General features: G+C 58.5%; 2 protein-coding genes across 2 annotated transcripts; one reads left to right on the top strand and one right to left on the bottom strand.

The window, feature by feature from the left end:
- The first annotated feature begins 2,789 nt into the window (after positions 1-2,789).
- Positions 2,790-21,815, top strand: LOC117642857 (glucose dehydrogenase [FAD, quinone]). The gene is made up of 8 exons (XM_034381455.1): positions 2,790-3,082; positions 17,284-17,577; positions 17,669-17,788; positions 18,317-18,463; positions 18,548-18,856; positions 19,604-20,020; positions 20,097-20,326; positions 20,402-21,815. Exons 2-8 carry the CDS (start codon positions 17,284-17,286, stop codon positions 20,742-20,744), a joined length of 1,860 nt encoding a protein of 619 aa, XP_034237346.1. The 5' UTR covers positions 2,790-3,082; the 3' UTR covers positions 20,745-21,815.
- On the bottom strand, positions 21,443-27,386 carry LOC117642856 (membrane-bound transcription factor site-1 protease). The gene is made up of 11 exons (XM_034381454.1): positions 26,523-27,386; positions 25,991-26,430; positions 25,720-25,896; positions 25,401-25,629; positions 25,144-25,307; positions 24,928-25,054; positions 24,505-24,844; positions 24,130-24,423; positions 23,907-24,051; positions 23,694-23,804; positions 21,443-23,609 (listed from the first exon to the last, which is right to left on the bottom strand). Exons 1-11 carry the CDS (start codon positions 27,384-27,386, stop codon positions 23,282-23,284), a joined length of 3,219 nt encoding a protein of 1,072 aa, XP_034237345.1. The 3' UTR covers positions 21,443-23,281.
- Between the last annotated feature and the right edge of the window lie 283 nt (positions 27,387-27,669).

Genomic DNA, 27,669 nt, shown 5'->3' on the forward strand with positions numbered 1-27,669 from the left:
GTGAGGCGCATCTCTTTCCCGTTTCTCAGCGAAAATAACGACAGCAACAAGAATAATAACGCATTGGCAGTCAGGAACAGACGTGCAAGTGGTCCGTCGGGCCGAGGGAATGACTCCCGCGTGCGAATAGGAAGGAATGAGCTCGCCGGCCGGGAACCACCGGGGCCTGAGGCACACCATTACACTACGCCACCGCACTGGGAAGTCGGGAACGAAACCTAGAAGTTTAGGGACACCTAAACTCCTGCCCACGATCAACAAGAGGAGTTCGAGTGATCGGGTCAGGGGGTTCCCCAAATGCCTCGTTCGCATTTGGGACGGGACGCGCGTCACGCCGCCGTTTGGCTGTTTTCCTATCCGTCAAGTCGGACGTCGATACACCGCCGCGGGCACCGAGCGCAAGACGCCGACCCGGCCGGCACCGCCACCGGCACCGAAGCTGGTTCCTGGGTTTTCCCGGCCGGTCCCGCCGAGCCTACGGGTGGGCCCCGCCCGACCCCACCGACTTGCTCTGGTCGTGCACCGTGGCCCGGAGGATCGTGCCGGAGCATTCAGCCGCAGGGGCGCCCCCAGGACACACGCGTCACTGCCCGGACGGCGCGGACGTTGGCGGCAATTCAGCAAGCCGCCCGGCTTTGCCGCAAATCGGCCGGCGCTGCCAAGGCACTGCCAAGGCGCTGCAGCGCGGTGCGGGGAAGTCCCACCGCCGGGAGGGCCGGCAGCCCATCCGACGCGGCGGCCAGGCTGCTACTCCAGGCTCCTCCGGCCGGCTGGAGCGCACTGCAGGCTCGGCTCCTCGCGAGCCATTTTAAAACATTGGCGCGAAATGGCCCAGTGCAAAGCATGCGAAGCCATCGCGAGTTGCGCTTTGAATTTATAATTTTACAACCACGCTGTCGCAAGGCGCGCAAGGCTCGCGAGTGGCGATGCGGCGTGGCCGCGGGGCATGCGGCGAAAGGGCTCGCGACATGCCTGCAGGCGGAGGCGCCAAACGCCGTGCTGTACCGAGGCGGTCTCGTTCTCATTTGCTGCAGCGGGGCTCACAGGAAAGGTGGTCTGTCTCTCTCTCTCCTCCGGGGCGCGAATCTTGGAGAATCTCTGATGATTCGAGGGAAGGCCCTCTCACCCCGGCCGGCGTGAGAGCCTGCAAGGCCCGGACGCGACGCGACTTTGTTGGACGCAGGGAAGTTAGGCAGAGAAACTCAGCCGGCCTGCTCTGCCAGTGATGACGGCACGGGCCGAGGCTGCGAAGGTTAATGCTGTCTTTGTGTCGACTGCCTTTGCTTCTGTGGGGCTTTCACCAAAGTGTAACGCCGTTCACACTCGAGCGTTACGGCGCGTAGCTGCACGTGGCGGATCGCGGGGACGTCGCCTCCACTCTCTCGCCGAAGTGACGGTTACGTACTCGCGGGGTTGTCTCGTTATCGCGTCCACTGGGAAACGGCTTGGCGGTGGTCGTGATCGGGCCGAGAGTCGTTTTCGTCGCTGTCTCTCTCGCGCCCAAACGGGACGCCCCATGAGTGCGAGAGAGAGGGAGCCAGTCCGCGGCACCACCACGCCGCGCGGTGGCCGGGGGGCCGGGCTTCCCGCCGCGGACGGCATCCTTTATTTATCACGCTGCGCCGAGTGCGGTGCAGCGCGGGCAGCGCGGGGTTTCACGGCCAGGGCCGGGCGGCACGCCGCGGCACGCCGTCGACGCGTTTCGTTTTATTATCGGCTCGTTTCCACCACCCGGCGGGCCGTGGCACGGCTGCAGCTCCATCGTCTTGGCGTTGAGCGGGACAGCGTACAACGGACAGCCCCGCGGCCAACCCGGCCGATAGGCCGGCCCGGCCTCCTCGCCGTACTCTAGCGGCCAGTGGCCGCGGCTTTCGGGCGGACGCGGCGTGTCCCAGAGGATAAAGCCGCCGACTGGAGGCACTACTTCTTGAAGGCGGCCAGATTACTTTCCGGTTTGCTGACGTCCGCGCGCTGGAGATGCCGCCCAAACCTGTCCCGGTGCAGCGGGGCCCCGCCGACTGCACTCGCCGACATGCAAATGTGACACGGCTTTCGGCGCATCGCGGCGCATCGCGCTGATTGCCGGCGGCAGGGTTTATTGGCTCGCAGGGCTTGCGGCATGCCGGGGACGGCCGGGGACGTCATCAACGTCGTCCTTGCGCACCGCGGCCCGCCGCAGCCCCGCCGGGTCACGCCAGCCTAGCGGCAGCCTAGCGCCAGCCCCGGCCGTACCCCTTGCGGCCCCCGCCTCGCGATTTGAACGTAATGATGCGACCGGCGAATGGCGGCAGCCCTGCCTGCCCGCTGGAGCGAGGTCGCGGCGTCGCCAAGCAGCCCGGGTCGCGATTGGAATTTAACAGCCAGATGCGCCAGGGCTGGGTGGGAAAGGCGAGGCGGCGCTCCCCTGCGGCATTCACGGAAATAAAAGGATGAGCAACGCAGTTTTTTTAAGGAACAAATGATAACAGGGCGAGAGTCCTCATCGGAAACAGGCGGCCTTTATCCGCAGGAAAGCCGGGAGCAAGTTCACATTGCCCCCACCGCCCCTGGTCAGATCAGTGAATTCTTCAACTGTCTTCAACTGAGATGAACTTGGTGGAACGCGTGCTCCTGCCAGAGTGTACCATAACAATTGGCACGTCCGTGCCGTGGCGCTGCGGCGCGCCGCGGGGTGCGCGATGCCCCGGGACCCAGGCCTGCCCAGGCCCCACGGCGGCCCCGCAGGGCCCCACTTCCTCCCACGAGCTTAAAGTGTTGTTTCGCGGCGCGGCCCGCCAGTCCAGCCCCAGCAGCCGCGCCGCGCGGACCACGGCGTCTTCGCGAAGTAGTGCCTGACAGCGAGTGCCGCCGCGCCGAGCCAGCCGAGCCAAGGCGCTGGGGGACGCGAACGTGTCCGTCACCCTCCTCCCCTGCGCCCCGCGGTCACGCTCAGACACCGCGGAGCGTGTGTGTGTGCGTGCGTGTGTGTGTGTGTGTGCGTGAGCACGGTGCGGCGTGCTCCCATTCGTGCGCGTGCGTGCGCGAACCTCTGTGAGTGTGTGTGTGACGTGCGCGCCCTAGGACAAGTCCCGCGGCCGACAAGGTGAGTGCTCGCGAGCAGAGGATCACGAAAGGAAAGGAGAGGTCTCCGAACGCGACAGGTCAAAGCGCCAGCGCGAAAAAAAATTTCAAGTACAATTTTTAAGAACATTGCTTGCGATTTTTGTTTCGTTTTTGCTTTTATGCTCGAAGGGCCGCTGACGGCTGTTGGAAAACAAAGTCCCCCCGACGGCCCGGGACGGGAGGCCACATCGCGGGGCGCCCTGCCCCTTTCCCGGCGAGGCAAACTCCGTCCTTGTTTCGATTGTTTCGGGATCATTATGACCATTACCTACCCCGGGGCGTACGGTGGCTTTGTTCGCGTCCAGCGTGCAGGTCTCCATAAGGGCGCTGGCCATCGGCTCCAGCCGCTGCCGGCTGCCGCCGCCGGCCTCGCCGTTATGCAACCCGCAACACCCGCGCCACGCACCACTAATAAACGGGAAAAACTTTTAAACTCGCGCGCGGGAACCTGCGACTAAGGGAACCCGGACTAGATTCCCGTTGTTGCACCTCGTGCGCCGCGGTACGGCGCGGCGGCGGGGGGGGCGTGCCAGTGCAGGCCCGGCCGGTGCAGTGCAGCAGCGCAGTGACATTCGAGCCGCAACACTTTTTCCCCTCCAGCAGAACGTGATTTTAATACAATTTATGCTCGGGGTGCGGGCGGGGGGGCGGCGCGCGCTTACGGCACAGCGAGGCCTGGCCCGGGCTAAAGGCTAGGCCACTTAGGCCGGCAGCACGTCGACGGGGAGGCCGCGGAGTGGAGCGGGGCGGTGCACTGGCTGCACTGGCTGCAGTGACTGCCCCGAAAGTGGCAGAAGCGCTTGCAAGGACGACGCCGTGACGACACCGCGCTGCCTGCTTTGCGATGGCGATGACGAAGAGGCTGTTGGCCGCGGACCGCCGCTGGCGAAGGGCGCCGCTGGTGCCGCGGGCCGCTCGCTGGACATGGACTGCTCCCGCTCCGTCTCTCTCGCACCTAAGCGGAACGGCCCATGAGCGCGAGAGAGACAGAGCGTCGAAAGCGCCGGCGATCTGCTTCCTGCGGGCTAATCTCCGCGTCGCGGCGTCGCGCGGCCAAACCTGGAAGGCAGGGTGCCGTGCCGTTTGCCGCTCCCTCTCGCCGCTATTCAATGCAAATCCGGGGTCCAGGTGAGAGGGCATCCACTGCAAGGGTCCTGAGGTGGCGGCCTGGCGGCGCCGCGTCCGCGATGCGCGCCCCGGCGCCACATAGAGTCCGTCCCGCCCGTCCACCGCGAGGCGAGGCCCTATCGGCGCTAGTTCGTCGACGGGGACCTTCCCCCGAGACGCCCCTCCCGCACGGCCTCTTATCGTGCTGCCGCGCGGTCCGCTCGTCGTCGGCGTGCGTCACTTGCGACCGCGCGTTCTTTTGGCGGTGTACCCGGCCTGCCCGGCCCCCGGCCACGAGGTGCGATCCTCTCTGGAACGAGTTTGCGCTCTGGCAGGTCAACGTCTGCCGGACGGTTGTTGACACTGAACCGACACTGGACACTGACGCCTCGGTGGCCGCGACGCCGTGCGAGGTAGGCGACGACGGCGACGACGATTGTGGCGGCGGGGGTGGTCGTCGTGGCAGCGTTCCGTGACTGGCAGACCAAGGATGGTGATGATTTCGCAAAACGAGTGCCGGCGTCGACGTGTGGGCGGGGGCGGCGGGGGCGGCGGGCCGAAGGTGACTTTGGGGCAGTGCTCGGCGGTGCGCCGCCTCGTCCGTCATGCCCCGTGAAATGGAGTGACTATCCGGGTCTCGCGCCGCAATCGGCAATCGTGCGGAGGCATCTCAAGGACGAGGCGAGGCACCCCGAGGACGCGGCCCGGCGGCCTGGCGGCCCGACGTTTCCACTCGGGTGTTACACGTATGTTTTAATCTCGGCGGCGAAATCGATAATTGCTCGGCGTTTGCCCCGCCCGGCCCCGGGGCTCGGCCCAGGCCTCGGGGGAATCTTAACAAGAACAGCGCCACCGGCCTCCGGCATTTTTACGACGCGCGGCAGCAGATTCGTTGCACCGCGCGCTCCGCCGCCGAGCTGCATTGAGAGGGCAGAGCGAAAAAGACGAAAAAAATGTGCTGCTGCAAAAGGCGATGGAATGCAGGCCCGGCGTCGGAGCGCCCGCCAAGTGGCGGGTAGGCCGTCCCGCAGCGCAGGCCCGCTCGGCGGGGCGGCCCGCCCTCGACTCGGCGGGCGCTCCGTCTCGCTCGCACTGCTCGCACTCGCGGGGCGTCCCGTGCCGTCGGGGTGCGAGAGAGACAGAGCGAGATCTTGGCCTCAGCAGTGTCGGAGTGAGTGCGGAATCGTACCGAAACGCGGCGTGGCGGCGAACCACCCTAGCCTGGGCCTGGGCCTGGGGAACTAGGTCGTCGTCGACCCTGGCGTTGCGCGTTAGGGGCGTGGCAGCGTTTCGGCGGCCGGATTTGATTTTTACGCTCCACACCCACTCACACAGGCGCACACATTTATCACACCAGTTTTGGAGTTAGCCTCGGCCGCCCCGCCCGGCTAGGTGCGGACCGAGGAGTAAGTCGGCCGACCCCAGGAAGCGGTCCTGGAGGTCCTGGAGGAAGGGCGGGACCGGGACACGCAGCTCCGCCAGCTCCACGCTGATCCCTGCTCCAATCCCGTTCCGAGGCGCAGACTCGCGGACTCGCGGACAGCCCGACGAGGTGGCCGAAAACAAAGGCCGCAGCGCCGATGAGAAAGACAGAGACAGACAGGCATATCGCGCCATCGCCCTGTGGGCTGGGCTTTTCCGTCGGGCGTTTGCTTCGACTCGGACAGGGAGATTAATTTCAGTGCCACTCGGCTCCACCGATTCCAACGTGGAAAATTGGGCGCGCGGATGTGAATGTGAATCTGAATGCGAGCCATTGCAGTGCGGTGTCCCAGGAAACGGCGAGACGGCGCGCGGGGAAGGCCGAAACGGCGATTCGGATTCAAATTGGACGCCAGACGTGGCGTGTGTCATTACAGCCTTCATTAGCACGCGGAAGACGCTCCCGGTGCTCTGCTTGGCTCGCTCGGATTGCTTCGGGAATGCTAAACTTTTAATTGACATCGCAGTACTTACTTTGTCGCATAATCCCACGGGCATCAAACTTACGAGCTGTTCTCGTTTTGCGTCCGACATTACAAAGCCAAATCCAGCACCCGCGAGGGGGGGGGGAGGGTTAATTCTCATCTTTTCGTGAATCGCAAAATGCAAAACACACCGGAAAAGGGGAAAGCCGACCAAAAAAAAAGGAAGACGCTAAACAAAAAGAGCAGACAGGCGTGCTTTGCCGTGCGGGTGTGATTATGCCGTGGGCCCGAGAAGACGAAAAGCGCGGTGGCGGTTGGGGTCGCGGCGTGCACTCACACCGTGCGTGCGCGTGCGTGCGTGCGATCCCGACGCGCTCAGGCCCCACGGCGGCACGCCACGCCGCGAGACGCAAAACTAATTGGATCTGATTGTTCCCGCAGCAGCAGCAGCAGCCTCCAGCAACCGATAGTAAATTTCTGGCCGTTAGTTTTGTTTCTTTTTTTTCCGTTCGGTTGCCCAGACTGGGCAGCTAGTCGTGCGGTATGAATGGCGGCATGGGAACGGCCCGGCCGACGCATCCATTGCTGCCACTACGGCAACAATAAAAAAGCAACAACAACAACAACAGTCTTGCGTGACGGTGCGATCATTCACAAGTACAGCGGCGCGCCGCGTTCTCACTTATATCAGACGGCCAGTTACGCCAAGTTAACAACCTTTTTTATGTTTTTGTTTGTAAGGGCTTGTTTTTGTTTTCTTATGTAGTTGACGGGATTCGTGTCTAGATAGGCACCGAGGCATGCTCGTTGTTTCGCGGTGTGTACACTGGCAGACCAGATCGCAGTTTTATTTGCTCTATTTTTTTTTTAATTTTAAACGTTGTGGGGTGTTTTTTTTTTCGGATGTCGAGGGATAGTACTCCAAGGCTGTGAGACCACACGGCAGTGACAAGGGCGCGCCTGCCGCCGAGCCGAACTTTCCCACGCTACGGAAATTGAAAAGAAAATCAGAAAAGGCTATCTTCTCATTGAGAGCGGCGCCGCGCCGGTCTTGAAAGGAAGGGCGGCATGGGCGCGCTCTCTAGGTCAGCGCAATGCAACCCCCGGTTCCCCCGGTGCTCTGGTCCCGGTTCGTGGCAGTGTAGGCGTCTGCGTGGGCGAGGCGCGAGGCCGCCGGGGATCGCTGGCTGTTCGGGGGGACCGCGGCCGCGGACGCCGCAGACACCCGGGCGGGCCGAACTCAGGGTGGTGATCTGCAACACGATTGGCGTGGAGACAAAAGCCGCGTCGAGACGCCGAACCGAACAAGGCGAAGGCCAGGCCGCGGGCACCTCGGGCCAGGCCCGCAAGGCCCTGCCCCAGGCCCCGGGCCTCTGAGCTGGACGGGGCGTGGCCGCGCCACCGCGAGAGGCGGCCAAGCTGCCGTGACCGCGCCGCGGCCCGCCCTGGAGGGAAAGCAACAAGCGACAGGGGTGTGGACGACGCCGCCGACGACGACGGCAAGGACACCTCCATCTCCACCGCCGCCCCCTCTCGCTCCCCGCCCCGCCCCGCCGGAGTGCGTGTGCGTGCCCCTCTTTTTCTGCGGCCAGTCGCCCTGCTCGCGATGACCCTGCCTTCGCTCGACGGGCGTCCTCCGCGCTGTCAACTACACTGGCGCGCAGCTCATCACCCGCCGCCCCTTCGCCTGCTTCGCCCCGACTCGGGCCGCCGAGGGCCGCGCTGGAGGAGCGCAAGTAGTGCACCGTGTCGGTGGCCGCGTGGCCGACGGTTGCATCACGGTGGACGGGGCGCGCGGTTGGAAGCGCGGCGAGAGGATTAGTTCCGTCGTCCGTCCGTCGGGCCGTGTGCTGTTGGCGCGCCATGGCGGTATCGAGTCGCGTTGCGGCCCAGACCCTTCATCGCTCTTCATTCGACCGCTCTATTTCTTTTCTTTTCGGCGAGGCCGGACTTTCTTCGCCTGTGACGTACGAGCCGAACAGTGCTTTCATCGTCGTCTCTCTCGCACTCGGGGTGCGAGCGAAACGGAAAGGCTCGGGGTTCGCGTCAGGGTGGCGGCGCGGCCACCGCGACTCGCCAGCGTGCGGCGGCCGCGGACCCCACGTCGCGATCCTGGTCGCGCCCCCGTTTCCGTCCGCGGCGGCGTCGAGTCCCGAGGCTTCCTCATCGTCGGACACGCGACGCCAGCGACGGCCTGGATTCAATCAGATTCTAATTAGAGTTAGCATAATGCGCCCTCGCGCCGAGCAGGCCATGGACAGCCTGAGCGAGCAGCCCGACCTCGCGAGGCGGCAAGGCGGCAAGGCGGTGCACTGCGAAGGGCGCGCTTCGGGGAAGTCCGGGGAAACTGAAGCACCGCAAAACGGAACACAATTTGTCCGTCATCGCCTTCGCCGCCCGGCGTCGGCCAGCGTCCAGTTTAGTTTTTCCGCCTGCCACCTCGCCCCGCCACGCCCCGCCCCACCCAGCCGATTGCCCGCGGTCGTTATTCGGCCGGGGCCTGCCGGGCCTGCCGGGCCTGCCTGCAGACAGATCCGAGGGACGTGTTCGCTGCTCCGTCTCTCTCGCACTCATGGGTCGCCCCTGCAGGTGCGAGAGAGACAGACTCTCGGAATCAGTCTGCGGGTCTAGCCGGGCGGTGCCGAACCACGCCGACTCCTTCCTGACGTAACGCCGGCGACGTGCGGCGTCCCTAACCTACACCAAGGCGGGGCCGGCCGGGGCGGAGCCACCCCTGTGTGCGCCAGCCGCTGTGTTGCCTACCGTCAATATTTTTAAACCTTATATAACTGTAGTATGTAAATATTTATGTTTTTTTAAGAAATTGGCGGCCGGTCGTAAACCGAAAACCCCGCCTTGAAACCCAGCGGCACCGCCAATGCCAATTACCCAACCGTGCGCCACTTTACAGCGGAAGCAGCGACCTGATGATGATGGCGGCGCGGCGGACGGCCTGGCGGTGGACGGACGACGGCGAGCTGGACAAGCGTCATGACGACACGGCGTGGCGGCGGTGGCGGCCGGGGCGGCGCGGCGCGGCCGCGCGGCCAGCGTGACACAAGTGCTGCCGTTTCTAAACGGCGGCACGACGGGTAGAAATGAATGGATGGACGAATGAATGAATGAATGGTATCAGTCCCGGCGGCGGCCGGTTGGCGGATAACGGGCGAGCCTCGCAGAGCATCGCGACGTCCACGAAATTAAACGACGAAATGAATGGGGTTCAGCGAGGCGCTGGACGAACGTAGTCCTTGTTTCTCAAGGGAATTCTTTTTTCTCTCTCTCGTTGCTCCTCCTGCTGCTGCTTCAGCCACGCCGAGGGCGGTTTCTTAGTTTCTTCTAGCGGGACGCGTCGAACAAAAGAGGCCCCCGAAGCTGGATGAGCCGCTTGCAACAACAGCTTGGCGTCGTCTCGAAACAAAAACAAAAACAACAGAAAGAAAGAAAGACCGCGCCGCGGCTTGCTCGGTGCCGTTTCTTTTTCGGAGCATTTAATCCCGCCTGTCCGAGTGTCTGAGTGTCTGAGGTAGCTGAAGCACATCGGCCCCGTGCGTGCCGCCCGAGTCGCTCTGTCTCCGTCGCACTCTCGGGGCTCTCCGTAAGGGTGCGAGGGAGACAGAGCGACTGGGCTGCCGCCCGTTTCGTTTCCACTGCCGCTGTGACTCAGACTGCCTGGCCTGGCCCTGGCCTGCCCGCCGCGGCGGTCTACTTTGCAAACTTTGTCAACGGGATGTCTAGTGGCCGGTTCCTTTTCCTGACGTCTCGACACCCTATAGCTGGTAGAGCGGGCCGAGCCGGCCACACAACCCGAAAGACCAGTCGGGCCGTCGCGATGACAAAGTCATTAGCGATAAAGGCGGTGGGCCAGACGGAGTCGGAGGTGCCGAAGTCTACCGGGCTGCACGCGGGGTGCGGTGGGGTGGGGTGGGGTGGGGAAGGCGGGGCCCTCCGGGACTAGAACTAGACTCCCGTGCACTCAGAATCCCCCGATTCAACGCCATTTGCAGGCCATTTGCTTCGATGACGAACTGGAAACTTTCTCGCACGACCGAACCGGAGAATAATGGATTCCCAGAGGAGAGCCTGTTCGGTTCGGTGTTCGCTCCGCGCGCGCTGTCCCGGGAAAACCGCGGGTGTGCGGGGCGTCGGGGCGTACGCGACAAGCCCGCCTTGTTTTCGGTTCGGGCCGCCTCTCGCTTCCGCGACCGAGTGTTGTCTGCTCTTGACCCTGGTGACCGAGTCCCGGGCGGCCGATACCGTGCGCTACTGTACCTCACGATATGCCCTCTAAAAAAGACAACACGGACGCAGAGACTCCGGACCAAGTCGCCTGCTGACAGAAAAATTAAAAGGTTGCCGCCGTTGATTAATTAAGCCAGAGCAGACTCGCCCTTCGTTTCGTCAGTTTGGCCGCCAGTCGAGCGAGCTTTGAAACTTGCCGCGGAGGGAGGCCCCCATTTGGGTTTGATTCGGTTTGATTGGTGCAGGCCAGTCGGAATGAGAGGTGTGAGCTGAATGATTAATCGAAAACTATCAGCCGGGGTCCTGGATAAATCCCGAGGGCGTGATCGACGGACTTCGTGGAGGAATTTTTCCCAGTGTCACTCGAGGAAGCGGGGGGAAGCGATCCGTGTAAATTTTCGGGACGACGATTGGTTGTTTTATTCGCGGCCTGCGCGGCCTGCGCGGCGTGACGACGCGGACAACGAGAAGGCCGTTGCGCTCACCCACCCACCACCAGCCCGACAAAAATAAAAGCAAAACGGACAACGCAACGGCGCTTCTTCGGGTCGGCCGGGATTCGAACCCGGGACGCGTCGTCGGGTTGACTGTGGGGGCAAGGCGGAGAGGCGATGCAATGACTACCGTCTTTTTGCAGTGTGTGCACCGATAAACTTGACCTGCACTTCACAGTCCGCGACGTTTGTTTCGAAACGACGGCTTTGCGATGCCATCTCCGACACTATCTCTGTGAGTGAGAGAGAGAAGTCGGCCGGTCCGGACGGCCGTCTCTGGAACCGCCGTTTAAATTATTGAATTATTGATCTGGATTCCCCGCGGCACTCGGGGCGTTCCATTCTGGGAAAGGCCGATCTAGGGCCCAGCACTATGTGGGGAAACAATCTCCCGGCCGGGAATGGGATAGGCGGTCCAATTTTGCGTCGATCGCGCACGCACTCGCACAAGCCACGCAAACACGCACGACCCGATTCGCCACTGCGTTTTCGGTGCCCACTCGGATAGGGCATGTGAATCAAAGGACGAGGTCCCGAAACGCACGACGCAAAGCGCGAGCACACGCACGCACGCACACACGCACGCGATTCGCATAGACAAGACCAGATACTTTATTAGCGGAGGGACCCTTGGCCAACAATGGAGGTTGCCGTGCGCTAAGGGCGACGTTTCAAAGGAACACCTTATACGCAATTTATTTCGCCTTGGCAAAAGAGTGAGCGTGTGTGTGTGAGAGTGTAGGCGTGTGCGTGTGTGTTGTGCTTTAGCCCATGAACACAAACAAAGCTGCCGTCGCCTTTGGTTAATCCAAGCAGAACGACTGGGCAAAAGTTGACAGAAAAGGAGCGATTCCGAAGGAGCGCTCCGTCTCTGTCGCACTCATGGGGCGCCCCGTTGGGGTGCGAGCGAGACAGAGAGACACCGCTAGCCCCGCGGTGCAGCCGTGCGTGGCGGGAGTCGCGTTGCCTACCACCGAGGCGTCTTCAAGGAGGTGGAGGACGAGCGGCTGACGGGTGCACTGGCAGTGCCACTGGCAGTGCCACTGGCACACGGCATGGCACGGCGTGGACACCCCTGTCGCGATTATCAGCTGTCTGTCCCGTTTTGGCGCGGCCCAGCGCGGCCATGACCGCTTGCGCGACAATCGGTCTTTCTGTCCGCCCGTCCGCCTGTCTGTCTGTCGGCGGCCCGGGCGGCGCCAAGCCTTCTCAATCTCTCTCTCTCTTTCCGATTACGTTGACGAGACGACGCGTTGGGCTATCCGTCAGACTTTGCAGTGCTGCTGCAGTGCTGCACGCGGAGAGCGCGCCCGTCGGTGTTTTCATTCACGAGGCATGCCTTAACCACGCCGCGCCGCTGATTTAGAAAGCGGAAGCGCTGCCGCCCTGCTCGCCCTGCCGACCAGGAGGAAGTCCACGCCGAAGCGCCGAGCGCGCCGAGCCGATACGGTTCCTGCAGTGGTGGAAGTAACAATCCCAGGTTCAAATCCCCGCCGCAGATTTATTTTCCGCGCTGTTCCTCTCGTGTTTCCCTTCGCCTCCTCGACGCGCGCTCTGGCCGAGGGTTCCCGAGTTTGATACAAGCGGGCTGGCGATGACCTTTGGGGGCGCCGGTCGTGAGGCGACGCCACGCCCCGTCACCCCTCGCTCTGTCTCTCTCGCACCTGTACGGAACGGCCCATGAGTGCGAGAGAGTCAGCTGGCTGTGCCGCTGGAGGGGCGACCTTTCTGGCACACTGGCACGGGGTTGGGCTGGCCAGGTTGGCCCATAGGTGAATGGACAATGCATTGGCGCATTGGCCAGCGCGACGGACGTAGACGGACGCGGTGCGGCGCGCCGTTTCCCGTCTCGCCCAGCCAGCCCAGCCAATTGCAGCCGCCCATGCGCGTCACCGTCGCTGCCAGCCGGCCAACCCCGCACCGCCTTGAGCGCCCAGCAAGCCGCGCAGCGCCGTGTCCTGAAACGCGGAAACGGTACGCCTTTGTCCTTTGCCTGCCGTTGCCTGCCGTTGCCTGCCGGCCCTGTTTTACGCGCGAAACTGCCATCTTTATGGTCCGGCGTGCATCCCGGACCGCGGGCCTCAAGGCCGCTAGGGCCGGGCGGGCGCCGTGGACGCCACTGGACAGGCCGACAGGCCCTGCTTCCGGCTGGCTGGGGGTCGCGGCTGCAGCGCCTGCATTGCGTCGCAGGGGGGGGGGGGGGGCATGGGCATAACTCTGGGGGCTCCTTGGCACAGGGCGCTCGACAGACGTGCTTCAATTATTTCGACTACGATGGGGTCAACAAAGGGGACTCCCCCGCCCCTTCCTGGCGGTCCTGCCGGTCCTGGCCTTCCCGGCGTTGGCGGGGGCGTCGGACCAGAAAGCGGCTCATGGCTAGTTCGCTGGTTCGGGCCGCGGGGCGGGGCGGGGCGGGGCGGGGCGGGGCGGGGCGGGGCGGGGCGGGGCGCGGTGAGGCGTGTCGGGCGGACCGATATTTTGCAAATCATAATGACGGGCGGAGGTAATGACGATAATTCGATGCTCGTGCGGAGTGCGGTGTGGCGCTGATGGGGGATTACATGCATTTGGAGTCCGCGGCCCTGCGGCCCCCGAGCCGTACCACGAGCAAACGGCGGAGCCGGTACTGGCCCGGCGCGGCCCGTCAGCGCCGCCACGGGGAAGTACCAGACAATGGGCCAGCCCGCCGGCAAGTCCGCCGGGCCGCGCTGCCGTCGGCGAGCTGGTGTCGAACCCCAGACCCTCGCCGGCGCACTGCCGACTGCTCCACGGCATCCCCCGCGGTGATTTACCGAGGCCGAGAGCGAGATCGCTTTGCGGAGAAGACAGCCCGCCAGCGCGGCGTGGCGGCGTGGCGGCGCGCCCTTCGGGCGTTGCGTCGGTCTTCTAGGCGGGCCGGCGGGCGTTCACTGTGAAAAATGGACGAGGCAGAGCACGCGCAGCAGCGGACTGTTTTCGCAAGCAGTGCGGGCTGGACGGCGGTGTCGTCGGATGCAAGTCCAGCACAAAGCAGAGCGCCGCCACGCCACGCTGGCCCAGTCCTAACCGCGGAGAGAGGTGCCTTCGCGTGCGCGGGGACGGGGACTGCGGGGACCACCCGAGCGGCGCGGACGAGGCGCGTCCCCGCGGGTGTCAGCGGCAGGCCGCCCGCCCCGTGCGCGCCGTGCGTGCCGTGCGGGCCGTCTCCGCCGCACGCGGCACGCCACGCCGCGAGCAAGCGCGCCCTTTCGTTTTCACGCGGCGTGGCGGTGGCGGTGGCGGTGCGTGGCGGTGGCGGGGCGGTGGCGGTGGCGGTGGCGGTGGCGGTGGCGGTGGTACGGTGGTACACATACGTCTCGACTGGAGGCTGGGGCGACGAGCGCGCTGCCGCTGCCTGTGCAGCTGGGTGCTGCATCACGCCGTGGCGCGCTGCGCGGTTTCCTGGAGGCCTGGCGGCCTGGAGACCGCATGCGGCGCCATGCAGGCCGTGCGGGCCGTGCGGGTGGACGGCGGCCGGCGGTGTCCGTTGACACGGCCGTCGGCGTCGTGATCGATGCCCCCAACGGTGCACCTGCGGCGCTGCAAGGCGTCGGCCGTGTCGTGCATGCAGGAAACGGGGAGTCGTGCCTCGGGGGGGGGGGGGGGGGGGCTGCCGGACCTGTGGGAGGTGGCCGGGGCCGCGAGGGCCGCGAGGCTGAGGAGCCCCTCCCCCTCCCCCCGCACGTCTCCATTCATTTTGCGTAATAAATAGAACAGCGCACGAGGCACCTCCGGGGAAAGGGAGGGGGAAAGGGGGAGGGGGCCGACACGCGCTGTTTTGTGAGTTCCCTGAACGGGACTTGGGAAAGATTATTGGCAGTGCCCTAGAAACAAAGAAGAGCTAAATGGACCACACGCATACGCAAGCGCTACAGGTGCCCCTTTGAATCGCCTGAATGGTTGCTGCTGTCGGACCTGGCCATAGGGCCTGGACCTATCTGATGGCAGCGTGTTTGTGTGAGTGGCCAGCCGTTTTCACCGGCCAGGCTCGGCTTACAGAGGCACCATGGAGGCACGCGCGCGCCGCTGTGATTAGTCTCGGAGGGGAGGCGCCTGCCTTCGCCTCCTGGGATTGCCTATTGCCTATCCGTACACAGGCTGTACACAGGGCGGCCGAGGGCGATCCTTGACATTTGGCAGGACTGCCTTTCTTTATGGTGCATACGTCTGGCGTGCGCGCGCCGCGCGTGTGTGCTCGCTCCAGTACCCTCCTTTGAATCGGCGCGCCTTGCCCGGTCGGCCGGTCCGTCCAGCGAGTGTGTTACGGTGTTACGCTACACTCGTAATAACAACGCTTCTCGGAACACACCGCACGCTGCGCTGCGGGCGCGTGGCTGTCCCGGCTGCTGGCCGCGAAGCGCGAAGCGAAGCCTGGCGAAGCCCAAGCCGCGGCCGCGGACAGGGCCTGCTTGGCGCGGTCCCGACGCCGTCCCTTCTCCTTCCCGCCGCCGGCCCGGCGCTGCCCGTGACACGCGTCTGCTTTGATACCGAGCGCGGCGGACAGCCAGAGCGGCGGCCCTTGCGCAACGCCGCGCCGCCATGGAGGCACCGCCAGCGCGACGTACGCGACGTCCGCGGCGTAGCACGCGGCGCAGCACGCCACTGGTCTTCCCCCAGGCTAGCTACGCCTCCGAGCTGATACTTGGCAGGGCTCAGGCAGGGCACCGGCAGGGCACCGCTACAAGCAGGCTGGCAGGCCTAGGGCCCGGCAGGCCGGCAGGCCCCAGAATTCCCACAGCACATTGACCATTGTCCCAGGCCGCGCCTGGCCTAGCCGCCTAGCCGCGCCGAGAGTCCGAGACACGGGACACGCCCTGGAGCCAGGACACGCCGACGGGACACGCCGAGCAGACGGCACGGCATTTCTCCCGGCCCGGAAGGCGGCCCGCCTCCCATCTCTCTCCCTCCCATCGGCGAATTAGCCCGGCCAGAGACACGGTCCTTGTCGGGGATGGAATGCGCCCAGCCGCGGAAAATCGGCTAAACGAAACGCGCCGCCATGGAGAAGAGAATCAATTTACGGTTGGGGAGCGCGGGAAAAGCAGGGAAAGCAGACGACACACGTGATATAACGGGCGGCGCGCTCCGCCCGCCCTGGGCCAAGGATTTCAAAATACGGCGCTCACACACACACACACACACACACACACATATGTGTGGGGTAACGCACGGCTGGAGCGTACGAAAATGGTTGTATTCCGGAGTTTCCCTCATAAACGCTGTTCCGGTCCCCGCGTCGCGGTGCTGCACCCCGGAGCCGACCGGAGTCGAGCCGCCGGTTCCTCCGCCGAACTGGAGCCCAGCCGCCCGGGCGAAACGCCGGAACGCCGGAACGGCCCGGAAAGACGTCAGCAGGGCACGCGGCCGACAACGCGCCGCATGTTTAGGCAGAAAAAGAAACACCCCATCGCAGAATGGAGCGGCGGTGTTTCCGGCGAAGAATCCATCATTTAAGCGGGTTTGAAGTTTGAACTTTGAGGTCATGAGGAATCGTTGTTGGACAGTTGTCAACCTGGACTACCCAGCCCCATAGCGTTAGGCTCCGCTAGGCTGCGCTAGACCCGCATGCCTCGCCACGCGTAGCCACGCGCGCTAATCCCGTGCGTGCGTTGACAGGCCGTGTCGGCGCCCTGCCGCCCTGCGAAGGAGAGAGATAGCATCTGGATAAACGGGCCTGCCGGCACGCCAAGACCGCGTGGGGCTGGGGGCAGGCCGGGCCGGGCAGGCCGGGCGGGCGGAGTTTCGGAAGGCGCAAAGGCCGGAACTTACGCCTCACTGTTCGGCTTATGAAAGGGCACACGGCGCTGCTGGCTAATTTCGAGTGAAGAGGACCGTCGGTCTGTCTCTCCCCCACTCATGGCGCGTCCCGTGGCGCACCAGTTTCCAGGCGTGGCGTGAGTAGAACCGCCTCCCGAATTATTCGGCCCACCCCGGCCAAGCCGTCGTAAACGGGCTGTAAACGTGTAAAGCTGTAAACGGGACTAACAAAGGCCCGCTCGTTCACTCCACTCGCTCGTCGGCGGGAACGACGTGGCCGTCGCGAGGAGAGCGCCTCCAAGGTGTGCACCTCGCGCCGCACACTCCCTTTCACTCCCTCTCACTCCCTCGCACGGCTTTCGCAGTGTGGGGCGGTGGTGTGCGCGTGCCGCGTACTCGCGCGCGTTGAAGAGCGAGTTTGCGGCACTGCCCTGGCACTGCTAACCACCGCCACAAAGACAGGGCACCACAAAGACGCCCATAACCGAGCACCTTCCAGGGCACAAGGAGCCCATCGCACGGCCCCTCGGAAACCTGCTCTTGTTTGCCGCAGCCAGCGCCTCGCACAGAGAGTGTCAGAGACTTTGTGACGTGCGGGCGGGCGCCTTGATTTTCTTTCCAAAGTTTGACCGCTCGCTCCCCTTCTTCGCCCACAGATGCAGTGCAACTGCCCGGTGACGCGGCCGGGGCCCACGCTGGCCAACGCGTGCGGCGGCTCCGCCTTCATGCTGTTCATGGGGCTGCTGGAGGTCTTCATCCGCTCCCAGTGCGACCTGGAGGACCCCTGCGGCCGGCCCCAGTCGCGCGAGCGGGACCTCAACAACGAGTACGACTTCATCGTGGTGGGCCTGGGCTCGGCGGGGGCCGTGGTCGCCTCCAGGCTGTCGGAGAACCCGCACTGGCGAGTGCTGGGCATCGAGGCCGGCGGCAACGAACCCACCGGCACGCAGGTAGGGCGAGCGTCACCGCATCCATGCAGATCCATGCCAATTTGGAAATGCTGAATGTTTCTAACGTTTTTTATCATCGGCGCTTTGCTAGGTGCCTTCCATGTTCCTCAACTTCCTCGGCTCGGACATTGACTGGAAGTACAAGACGGAGCCCGAGGACATGGCGTGCCTTGGCGAGGACGAACGTCGCTGCTCCTGGCCCAGAGGAAAGGTAAACCTCCAACATCCCCGGCGAGTGCCCCGACCTCCGACCCGCCCAACCAACGCCAACACAGCTCGCGTTGCTTGCGCGGAGCTCAGAGCGCGGGGCTGACTTTTGTTTTTCTGGTCGCTCTTGTCCCTCTTGCTTTTGCTGTTGTTGGTTCACACGTTTTGAACAAGTCGGCACGCAGGAGGTGGGGGCATGTTGCTCCGCCGTGGGACCGCAGGGTGGGACCAGCAGGCGGTCTAAGGGACCTGGGGCTCTCCCTGTGCGGTTCAAACCCACGCCGAACCCGCCTCCTTTCTTACAACTCTGGCCGAGCTGCCGAGCGTGCGGGCGCCTGCAAAGCAGAGGCTGGGCCGCCCCGCAACACAGTGGCGTGTGGCGGGCTGGCCTACCTCGCGATGGCAGGCGCTCGCCGGCCGGGCTTGGCCGCGCTGCCCGAACATCGCTCCTTGTCGCGCACGTCTGGGGCTTTCCAAGACCGCCCATTCGATTCGCGAAGGCTAAAGGCTGTCTGTCTCTCTCTTCCTGCAGGTGCTGGGTGGGACGAGCGTCCTCAACGGCATGATGTACATGCGCGGCAGCAGGCGCGACTACGACAACTGGGCCGCCATGGGCAACACGGGCTGGGGCTACCAGGACGTGCTGCCGTACTTCCTCAAGTCCGAGGACAATCTGCAGGTGAGAGAGTGAGCCTCCTCTCCTCGGTGTCGCGCCCCATCTACCTGCAGCTCGCCTGCAGCTCCTGACGCTTCCCTTCCGCAGGCCGACACCATGGACTCGGGGCTGCACGGCGTGGGCGGGCCGCTGACGGTGACCCAGTTCCCGTACCACCCGCCGCTGTCGCACGCCATCCTGGCCGCCGCCATGGAGATGGGGCAGCCGATCCGGGACCTCAACGGCTTCCAGCACACGGGCTTCGCCATCGCGCAGACCACGTCCCGCAACGGGTCGCGGCTGTCCACCAGCAAGGCCTTCCTCCGGCCCGTCAAGGACCGCGCCAACCTGCACATCCTGCTCAACACCACCGTCACCCGCGTGCTCGTCAACGCCACCACCAAGGAGGCCTACGGGGTAAGCGTGCTTCACTCCCCCTCCTTCATCGCTCTGTCTCTCTCGCACTCAGGTGTCGTTCCGTATAGGTGGGAAGGAGAAAGAGCGATGAACGCCATTTTTGGGTTTTGAACGTAGCGTTGGGCGGTATCCGCCGGCGCGGCACGTAGCGGACTTTGCGGCGCCGAAGAGCGAAGAGATGGCGGAGAGGGTACGGCACGGAGGACCGCACGGGCCAGGGCACGAGGTAATTGGCGGCAATGCCCGCCCCGCCCCGCCCCGCCCCGCCCCTCCAAGGACGCCCCGACTGACTTCCCAATCGCTGACCACAGCGCTGGCCGGCCAGCCGTCCTGCCCCAGTGCCCCGGGCACTGTGCTTCGGGCACTGTGCTCTACCGCCCCGGGCCGCGGCATGGCCGGCGTGGCCGGCATGGCCCCACCGCAGCGCGATCCAGGTCCAGGTCCTGGCCTGTCAAGGGTCAATGCAGTCCGGCGGGCTGGCGGGCTGGCGCACTGGCGGGGCGGCAAGCCGAGGCGAGGCGCTGAGGCCGTGCCGTGGTCGCCTCTTGGGCAAGGAGGGCTTCAAGATGAAATAGTAATGACGGGCAGCAGCACGCCAGCCCGCGCCAGCCGCCTCGATCGAGCACCGAGTCGTGATGCGGCAGGGCAGCGGCCGAGCCCCAAGCCTCGAGGCTGAGGTGCACCGCGAGCTGTAAATAACAAATGACGCTTCCTGCTCACCATTTTCGTGTCGTTTCGTTTTCGCAGGTGGAGGTGATCCGCAGCGACGGCAGCCGGCAGAGCTTCTTCGCCAAGCTGGAGGTGATCGTGTCGGGCGGCGCTGTCAACTCGCCGCAGCTGCTGCTGCTGTCCGGCATCGGGCCCAGGGAGGAGCTGCAGCAGGTCAACGTCCCCGTGACGCACAACCTGCCCGGCGTCGGCCGCAACCTGCACAACCACGTGGCCTTCTTCCTGTCCTTCACCATCAACGACACCAACACCACGCCGCTCAACTGGGCCACCGCCATGGAGTACCTGCTGTTCCGCGACGGCCTCATGTCCGGCACGGGCTTGTCCGAGGTGACGGGCTTCATCAACTCGCGCTTCAGCAACCCTGCCGACGACCATCCGGACATCCAGTACTTCTTCGGCGGCTTCCTGGCCGCCTGCGCGCGCACTGGGCAGGTGAGTGCGGCGAGTTGGAGCGAGCTCGAACCTCGAACGGACACGGCATTCATCTTTCCCTGTTGCCGGGGTGCAGGTGGGCGAGCGCGCCGACGGCAACCCCAACTCCATGGCGCTGCGCTCCGTCAACATCTTCCCCGCCGTGCTGCACCCCAAAAGCCGCGGCTTCCTGCGCCTCGCCTCCAACGACCCCCTGGCCCCGCCCAGGATCTTCGCGCGGTACCTGTCGCACCCCGATGACGTCACCATGCTCATCGACGGCATCAAGTTCGCCATCAGGCTGACGGAGACGGCCGCCCTGCAGAGGTGAGTGAGGGTCCTTGGAGGACGGCGCTACCGTGCCTCAAAGCATCCCCGCGTTAATCCCTCCTTGTTGTACAGGTACGGCTTCCGCATGGACCGCACGCCCGTCCCCGGCTGCGAGAACCTGGCGTTCGGCTGCGACGCGTACTGGGAGTGCGCGGTGCGGCGGCAGACCGGCCCCGAGAACCACCAGGCCGGCTCTTGCCGCATGGGGCCCCCCGACGACCCCGGCGCGGTGGTCGACCCCCAGCTGCGCGTGCACGGCGTGGACCGCCTCCGAGTCATCGACGCCTCCATCATGCCCGTCGTCACCTCGGGCAACACCAACGCGCCCACTATCATGATCGCCGAGAAGGGCAGCGACATGATCAAGAACCGCTGGTTGCAGCGGCACCCCAACACGGTGTTCTACAAGAAGTGATGAACTTTGGCCACCTTGGTCCTGGCCGTTGCAAACTGCTGGACGGTCCCCGCCCCTCTTTTCCCTCCTGGCCCTCCCGCCCCTCCTTGGAGGCCAGGCACGCGCCACCTCGCCCGGCGTCGTGTGTCGTTCGTTCCTGTTACTCGTCATCGTCATCGACTGGTCAGGCCTGTGCCAACGCCAAGGGCCTTAGCCAAGGACTGAGCCCCCTGTGTCCCACCCAAGTACTACTGTCCGACCTCAACGGTCACAAACATCATTGCAGCGGCATGCCCTGTACTTCTAGAAAGTTGAAATCAGATCTGTCCATAGTTTTGCTACTTGCAAGAGAAGCCCCTTTATTTTGAAAACAAATTTTAAGCCCGTAGCTGACGAGGCCTTGAAACAATTTTCTCCCTTCTACAGGCACGTTGGGAGGAAAGTTCGGGCTGACAGACCAAGTGAGAATGAATGGTCACAGCATTGTTGGCATTTTGATCTCGCACTAGACAGGTGGTAATTGTTTTCCCACCTCAAGGCATTAGTAAATGCATGCTATTGTATAAGTGTTAATGTTAAAGTCTCCTAGTGATAGACACAAAAACATCATTTCCTACCGTAAGACAAAAACCTTGGTCTTCTATTTTTTCTAGTAGCCTGGGTAGTTCAGGTTTCACAGCAAAAATAGGCAGTAGAGGGGAAATAAGTAAAGAGAAATCTGTAGATGTAACTGGAAAAAAAATCCAAGTTTATTTTTTTTTTAAACTTCTGCCATTTAATTAAAACAAGAAACTTTGCTGATACATAATCAAAATCGAATGTTAAATACCACTTGGTGGTCAAAGTTCAGGGTAGCATTTGAACAGTTTTTGTAACTTTAACTTATCATTATTGGTTGTGTGATTGTGCGTGAGGAATTTATTTTATGTCTGAGTCTTTGAGCAGTATAAATGTTAAATATTCATAATTATTATTACTATCAATATTAGAAGGATGGTACTTTTTGATGGCAGAACTCGTTTCAAAATGATTGAAAAGTGTGTTTTGTATGAAATTGTTTGCCGCTAGAATAAACTTAATATTTTTATAAAATGGTGTACAAATGACTCATCAAATGCTTTACATTAGTAGAATCAATAGAATAGTTTCATGAGTGTCGTAGTCAAATCAAAACCTAGTTACACTAGATATCTCTTCATGGTGGTTAAACAAACTACAAATTAACATCAACAATGATTAGGCCAGGAAGAAAGGAAAAGGCAAGTAAGTACATACAGGAAACATTCTTGACAATCAGTTCCAATACAAAGAAATTAATAAACCGCAAACAAGCGCACAATCTGTCAGATATAAAAATTTTGCATTGCAAACAAGGTATGAAGTAAACGTGACAGCAGAGATGATACCTATCTAGGTACATGTATATTGATAACTATAGATGTAAAGTAAACAATGAGAAAAAATGAAGTCTGTTACATGTTATACACGTATTAACACACCAGTGTGATGAGAAAAAAAAAAAACACACACACAACATATACTATAAGGAAGACATTAGTTATACAATCTTGACTACAAGTAAAAATAAATCTCTTGGAATTCATAACATACATAACACTTTCCTAAAATTATCTCAAGTTCAAGTAAGTTGATAGTGAACATACAGTGAGTAAGATCCAGAATACAGACATAGAAGTAAGACAAGAACACCATACATTGATAAAAACCATATTGCAAAAATGGGCACTGAACTTCCAAATTAAAATTAATATGCTTTACTACAACATTCCCTTACAGAGAATGAAGTAGTAGGAAGACTTAAAGTCAAACATACAGAACCATATTTTACAGAGGTTCAAAACTGTAAAAAGCTTCAAGGAAAGACATAGAGTGTGGTTACCATAAATTTCATACCACTGTCTGGCATTAAAAAAAAAAAAATTCTTTCCAAAGCTGTTGATATTTCCCAGTCACTCTCACCATGCACTAAGTAGCTACACTATAGTTTATGTATCACTTATTGTCAATCATTTTTATAATTATAATTATTATTATGATTATTATTATATCACATATTTTGTGTACATATTACACATGAAGTGAGTCCTTTTCTAGCCATGTCTCACGCGAGTGGAAGATGTAAAGTAATAAGTTATACGGCAGCAAATTGTCGCACCAATTTTTTAACAATGTATTATTGCTCCGCAGTAGATTGGTTGATGAAAAGACAGAAGATGCACAGTTAATTAAAATTATACTAGAGAGAGAGTTCTCTCATTTCAGCAATAAGTTCAACAGTTAAAAGTGCTTCAATCACAGAACGCTATGCTGCCAACTTCCAAATAAAGAAATTCTTTGGAGAGGTTAAAAAATTGATGTAGATACTTCACATTTATCCTCTTTAATACAATTAAGAGGAATTTTTGAGATCTAGAAAGCTTAAGTCTGATGGTATCTTTAAATGAAGTGCTTTTAGCAAGCATCCAAGTGGTTCGTCAGAGGAACATCATGTGGTATGTTATCTTATAATAAGGAAAACTCATAATAACACTTCAATATCACACTGTTGGCGCACGCCCTGCATTTAACACAGCCATTAAACGCCTAAGTCGTGTTACACGCTTTCTTCGTGGTCTTGTTCTTGAACGATAGCATCGACATGCTAGGAGGACTGCAGCTGCTGCCAAGGATATGACAAGAAGGGCAGGTGCTAAGTCCAACAGAGCAATACCCTCTTCTTCAGCAAGGCTGTCCATCATATCAACACCTAATCCTCCACCAAAATCACGGTCAACATCTACTTGTGCAGCACCAGGAGCAACACGCCACAGTGGCAAATCACCCTCCACTCCAACTGACAGAAGTTTCTGAGCTTTGTACAAGTTTCTGAAATAGTAATGTAAAGAAGGCATTAGTACTTTCAATAATATTCGACTTAGGTGGAGGTAGATAAATTGAATAATAACTCACGATGGAGCAGAGGTGTTTAGCGGTTGAGGCTTTGCCCAAACGAGATGTGGACATGCCGGTAATTCCCTTGTCCGCATGGTTCCCATGTGATTCTCAATAACCTTTGAATACCTGTAAGATTGTTGGATTACATACATTAGAATAGCAACATCCTATCAAGACAAAAGGAAAAAAAAAGAAAAACAGGGGCCATTAAAAGATAAATATGATTACCGATAAAGGTGGTTTCCTTCCATCCGTTGAGGTAGTGGCTCATCTGATGATGGAAACGTTACTTTGGCACTATTATCTTTGAAAATGGAAGGCATATGACCAGTAGAGGTGAACTCTAATAGAGCATCCAACATCCAGAAACAATCTAGACCAACAGACCAATATTTCATTAAAATTTGCTGTCTGAAGACACATGTTGATTGGAGTAGAAATTTAAACAAACCTTTCTGCAAATGACTATTATCCAGACAGTTGGAGTCACCATAAACCACAACTCGTCCACTAGGAGATGAAAATATCTTTTCTGTTGTGGCATCATCACCTTCAACTTCATTGGGCCTGCTCTGCAGCAGTCCTAAAATAGGAACAGTCTTGGAAACTGAATCAGCATCAGAATCCAGAATTTCTAGCCCTTGGTCTTTCAAAGAGCGTGAGACAACTACTCCAGATTCCGGAAACTTAAGGAGACTGGACCCAGAGGCATAGTACATTTCATGTTCTCCAAGGTTAAAAGAACCTGCAAGGGTTTAAATAAAGAGTGAACAAAAGATAGATGAAGGATGGAGGGAGAGCGAAGAACTAGATGGACTATACACACCTTCATGCACACTATCACTGAGTGCTATGCCCCAGGGCGAAAGCAGGTCATTTAGAGCAGGGACATTGGCTCCTCCCGTGTCGGGCATCCACCATTGGCGAGTGTTTTCATCATAAAATTTAACCTTTCTCATAACTGATACATTGTACCAATCAGCAAATACCACTAATGATAAACCAGCATCAACATCTCTTTTCAATTTGGCAACTTCTTCTGGGAAGTATTCTTCCTCAGGGTCTACAATCAGTAGCGTTCCATATTGTGAGGCGTCAAGGCAGCTCAATGGAGAACCTAGGACTTCGATGTAATATCCACCATTCCGGAGATGTTGGTACATGTCCTGTTAACAATAGAAGCTATCACTCATAGAAGGATAAAATTTATGTAAAACAGACAAGAGTTGTTATTGTTACTCATGCATACTTTAAAGTTCGTGTGAATATGATCTCCATTCCAATCCAGTGGATCACTCTTCATTCGCAAGTTGTCACGAGGAAAGTAGCCAGGAGGATAACGTAAATTGTGGTATTGATCCCAAAGAATGCGCTTGCTAAAAATTTAAAAAAAAAAAAAAAGTTTCATAAGTCTAATATGGTTTTGTTTTAATTAAACAAAACTTTCGCAAAGTTCTCAGCTTACTGTCGGGGTGGTGTAGGAATTATTTTAGCCTTTATTGCCAAGCGAACCGTTGAGCGCCTTGGCTCAGTCTCTCCATCTTCTGGAGGAGACTCAATAGTTAATTCCACATGGCCCTGAGCCATACCTTCCCAATTTGAGGCAGCTCTGGTAACAGCAATGCTCACCTAAAAAATATCAGCGGGGAAATATGTTATTTCCATAACTAATGAAAATCAGCTGACAACACATTGAACAAAGGAAAACAAAGATTATCTTACTGCGAGCCATCCAGACCATGGCCAAAGGACTTCAGAATGTGTAAATGCTACATCAATATTGTGGCCAAACTGAGGAGTGTATGGATGCCAGGCTGGCTTATTGACCACTTTCCCAGATACACCAAGACCATTTAAAATGGTTACATTTACTATAGTGGGTAGGGCACCATAGTAAAGAGGCTGACTGCAATATGGCCACATGTACTGACATTCACTAAGATCAATATAGCTGTAACACAACAAGGATTGTTTTAAAAGTTCAAGTACATACTAAAGGTTTGATGACATGTGTAAATAACATTCAAGAAAATCAACATACCTTGGACTAAGGCTGGCTTGTGGTTGGTATGAGTTAAGTACTTGATAGGCACGTAAAAGATCAAGCTTGCCATGCCCTTGCTCAAACATATTGACCCCAGGCAGTCGTCGGGCTGAGGCAAGGAGGGCCTGCTTCATACTTGCTGGGTTTAAAATATTACCTCTATGTAGGACACCACTAAAAAAGAGAGGAGAAGTATAACAATCATGTGATTCAATGTGCATAGGTAATAGAATAGTCTAAAACACAACAACTTTTTTTCTTTCACTACCTTGCCAACAGTGCAACTGCTCCAGCCACAACAGGGGAAGCAACGCTTGTTCCAGAAAGTGTACGGCATCCTCCCATAATGGCTGATCCTCTAACAGCAGCGCCGTAAGTCACAATATCAGGCTTGACTCTGCCATATCCTTGCGGCAATTCCCACGTGGTCATTCCTCGAGAGGAGAATTTGGCAATTTGATCTTCAAAATTTATGCCACCAACACCAATAACATCCATTTGATCTGCTGGGTTATTCAGGGTTCCATAAAGAGGTCCATCATTTCCTATTGCAGATACCATTATGACTTTGTTGGCTGTGAGTTCCCAAACTTTATCGACAAAGGGATGGTCCATGAAATCTGGGCCTCCAATGCTTAGATTCAAAACCCCAATGCGTTTCAAAATAGCATAGTTGAATGCGTCTAAAAACCATGAAGTATATGACACCTGAAAAGGAAAATTGGAAAAGTTTGTATCAAGGACAGGAACTTTGTGACTAATACATGTGTTCTCATTACCACATAAATTGCAGAAAATACCTGATTATTGGTAAAGACTCTGAAAACATGGAGCTCAGCGTCAGGAGCAAGGCCCAAGCATTCTCGATGAGATGCTATGACTCCTGCAACGAAGGTTCCATGACCCAACCCATCATCCAAAGTCTTTTCACTAGTCCAGTTTGTGCGTTCTTTGATCCGCTTGAAATGAGGGTGCGTTTTGGCCAGTCCAGTATCAAAAACTGCTACTTTCACACCAGCACCTGTGATTCCCATGTGCCACAATGCATCAGCCTGAAGGATAGCTGTAACTTGTCGAGGAATGGCACGAAGAAGACGTCGGCTGGTATGCCTTCCAGTAGACTGCCAAAACTGCTTGTTCACGGCTAAACTTAACCGCTTCATAGGTCTTGAGGATTGCCATCTTTCAAAGCTCTCTGTATTGGTGGAATTGTCAGCATCACCCAGAAAATCAGTCTCATTTTCAAAGTGTAAGGATCTATGGACCATTCTCTGAGGAGTAACTCTGCGTATCGCTGGATGTAATCGTAGGGCATCCAAGCCATCTTGACTGTTCTCAGCTTCCTCGAGGGTAACCACATCAAAATCGCTGGGGTAATCACTGGCTGGATTATTTCTGGCAATTATCTTCCAGTGTCTGTCGTCGAGCCCATTCAGGGCTGCTGCAATGAACTTCTCTCTTGCCTGGGACTTGTAGTAGGCATTGAAAGCCACTATGTATTCGTTCTTGACAACTTGAGTGGTGAATTTAACTTTCACAAACTGCGTGGGAAAGGATTCGTTTGAGCAGGTTTCTGCATATTTAAAACGTGTTAAGAGCAGCAGGAGAAATGGTAGGCCGATGCAACGAAAGTGTCGCTGTCTTAACCTAACTTTGAGCTTCATGGCTTGAACGGTACGTTCAAACAGAGTTTCCCAGCCCTATGAGCACAGCACGTTAGACGTCCGCGTTAAGTTACACGCATAGTCTCGACTTAATCCACTAAACCTTCAATCCGACGACATATCACAAAACGTACAGACGTTTAAAAGGGCATCGACATATTTCCTATTTACTTTCCATGTTGTTGTTGTTCTTTTGTGTGTTTATTGTTTATGCCCAAACATGGCTGCCTACGTTCCTTCTGCTAGCGCAGCTGTCAAACTAGTGAATGAAATCTCGGTTCCT

The sequence above is a fragment of the Thrips palmi genome, unplaced genomic scaffold (genome assembly GCF_012932325.1).
Source record: "Thrips palmi isolate BJ-2018 unplaced genomic scaffold, TpBJ-2018v1 HiC_scaffold_16, whole genome shotgun sequence".
NCBI classification, from domain to species: Eukaryota; Metazoa; Arthropoda; class Insecta; order Thysanoptera; family Thripidae; genus Thrips; species Thrips palmi.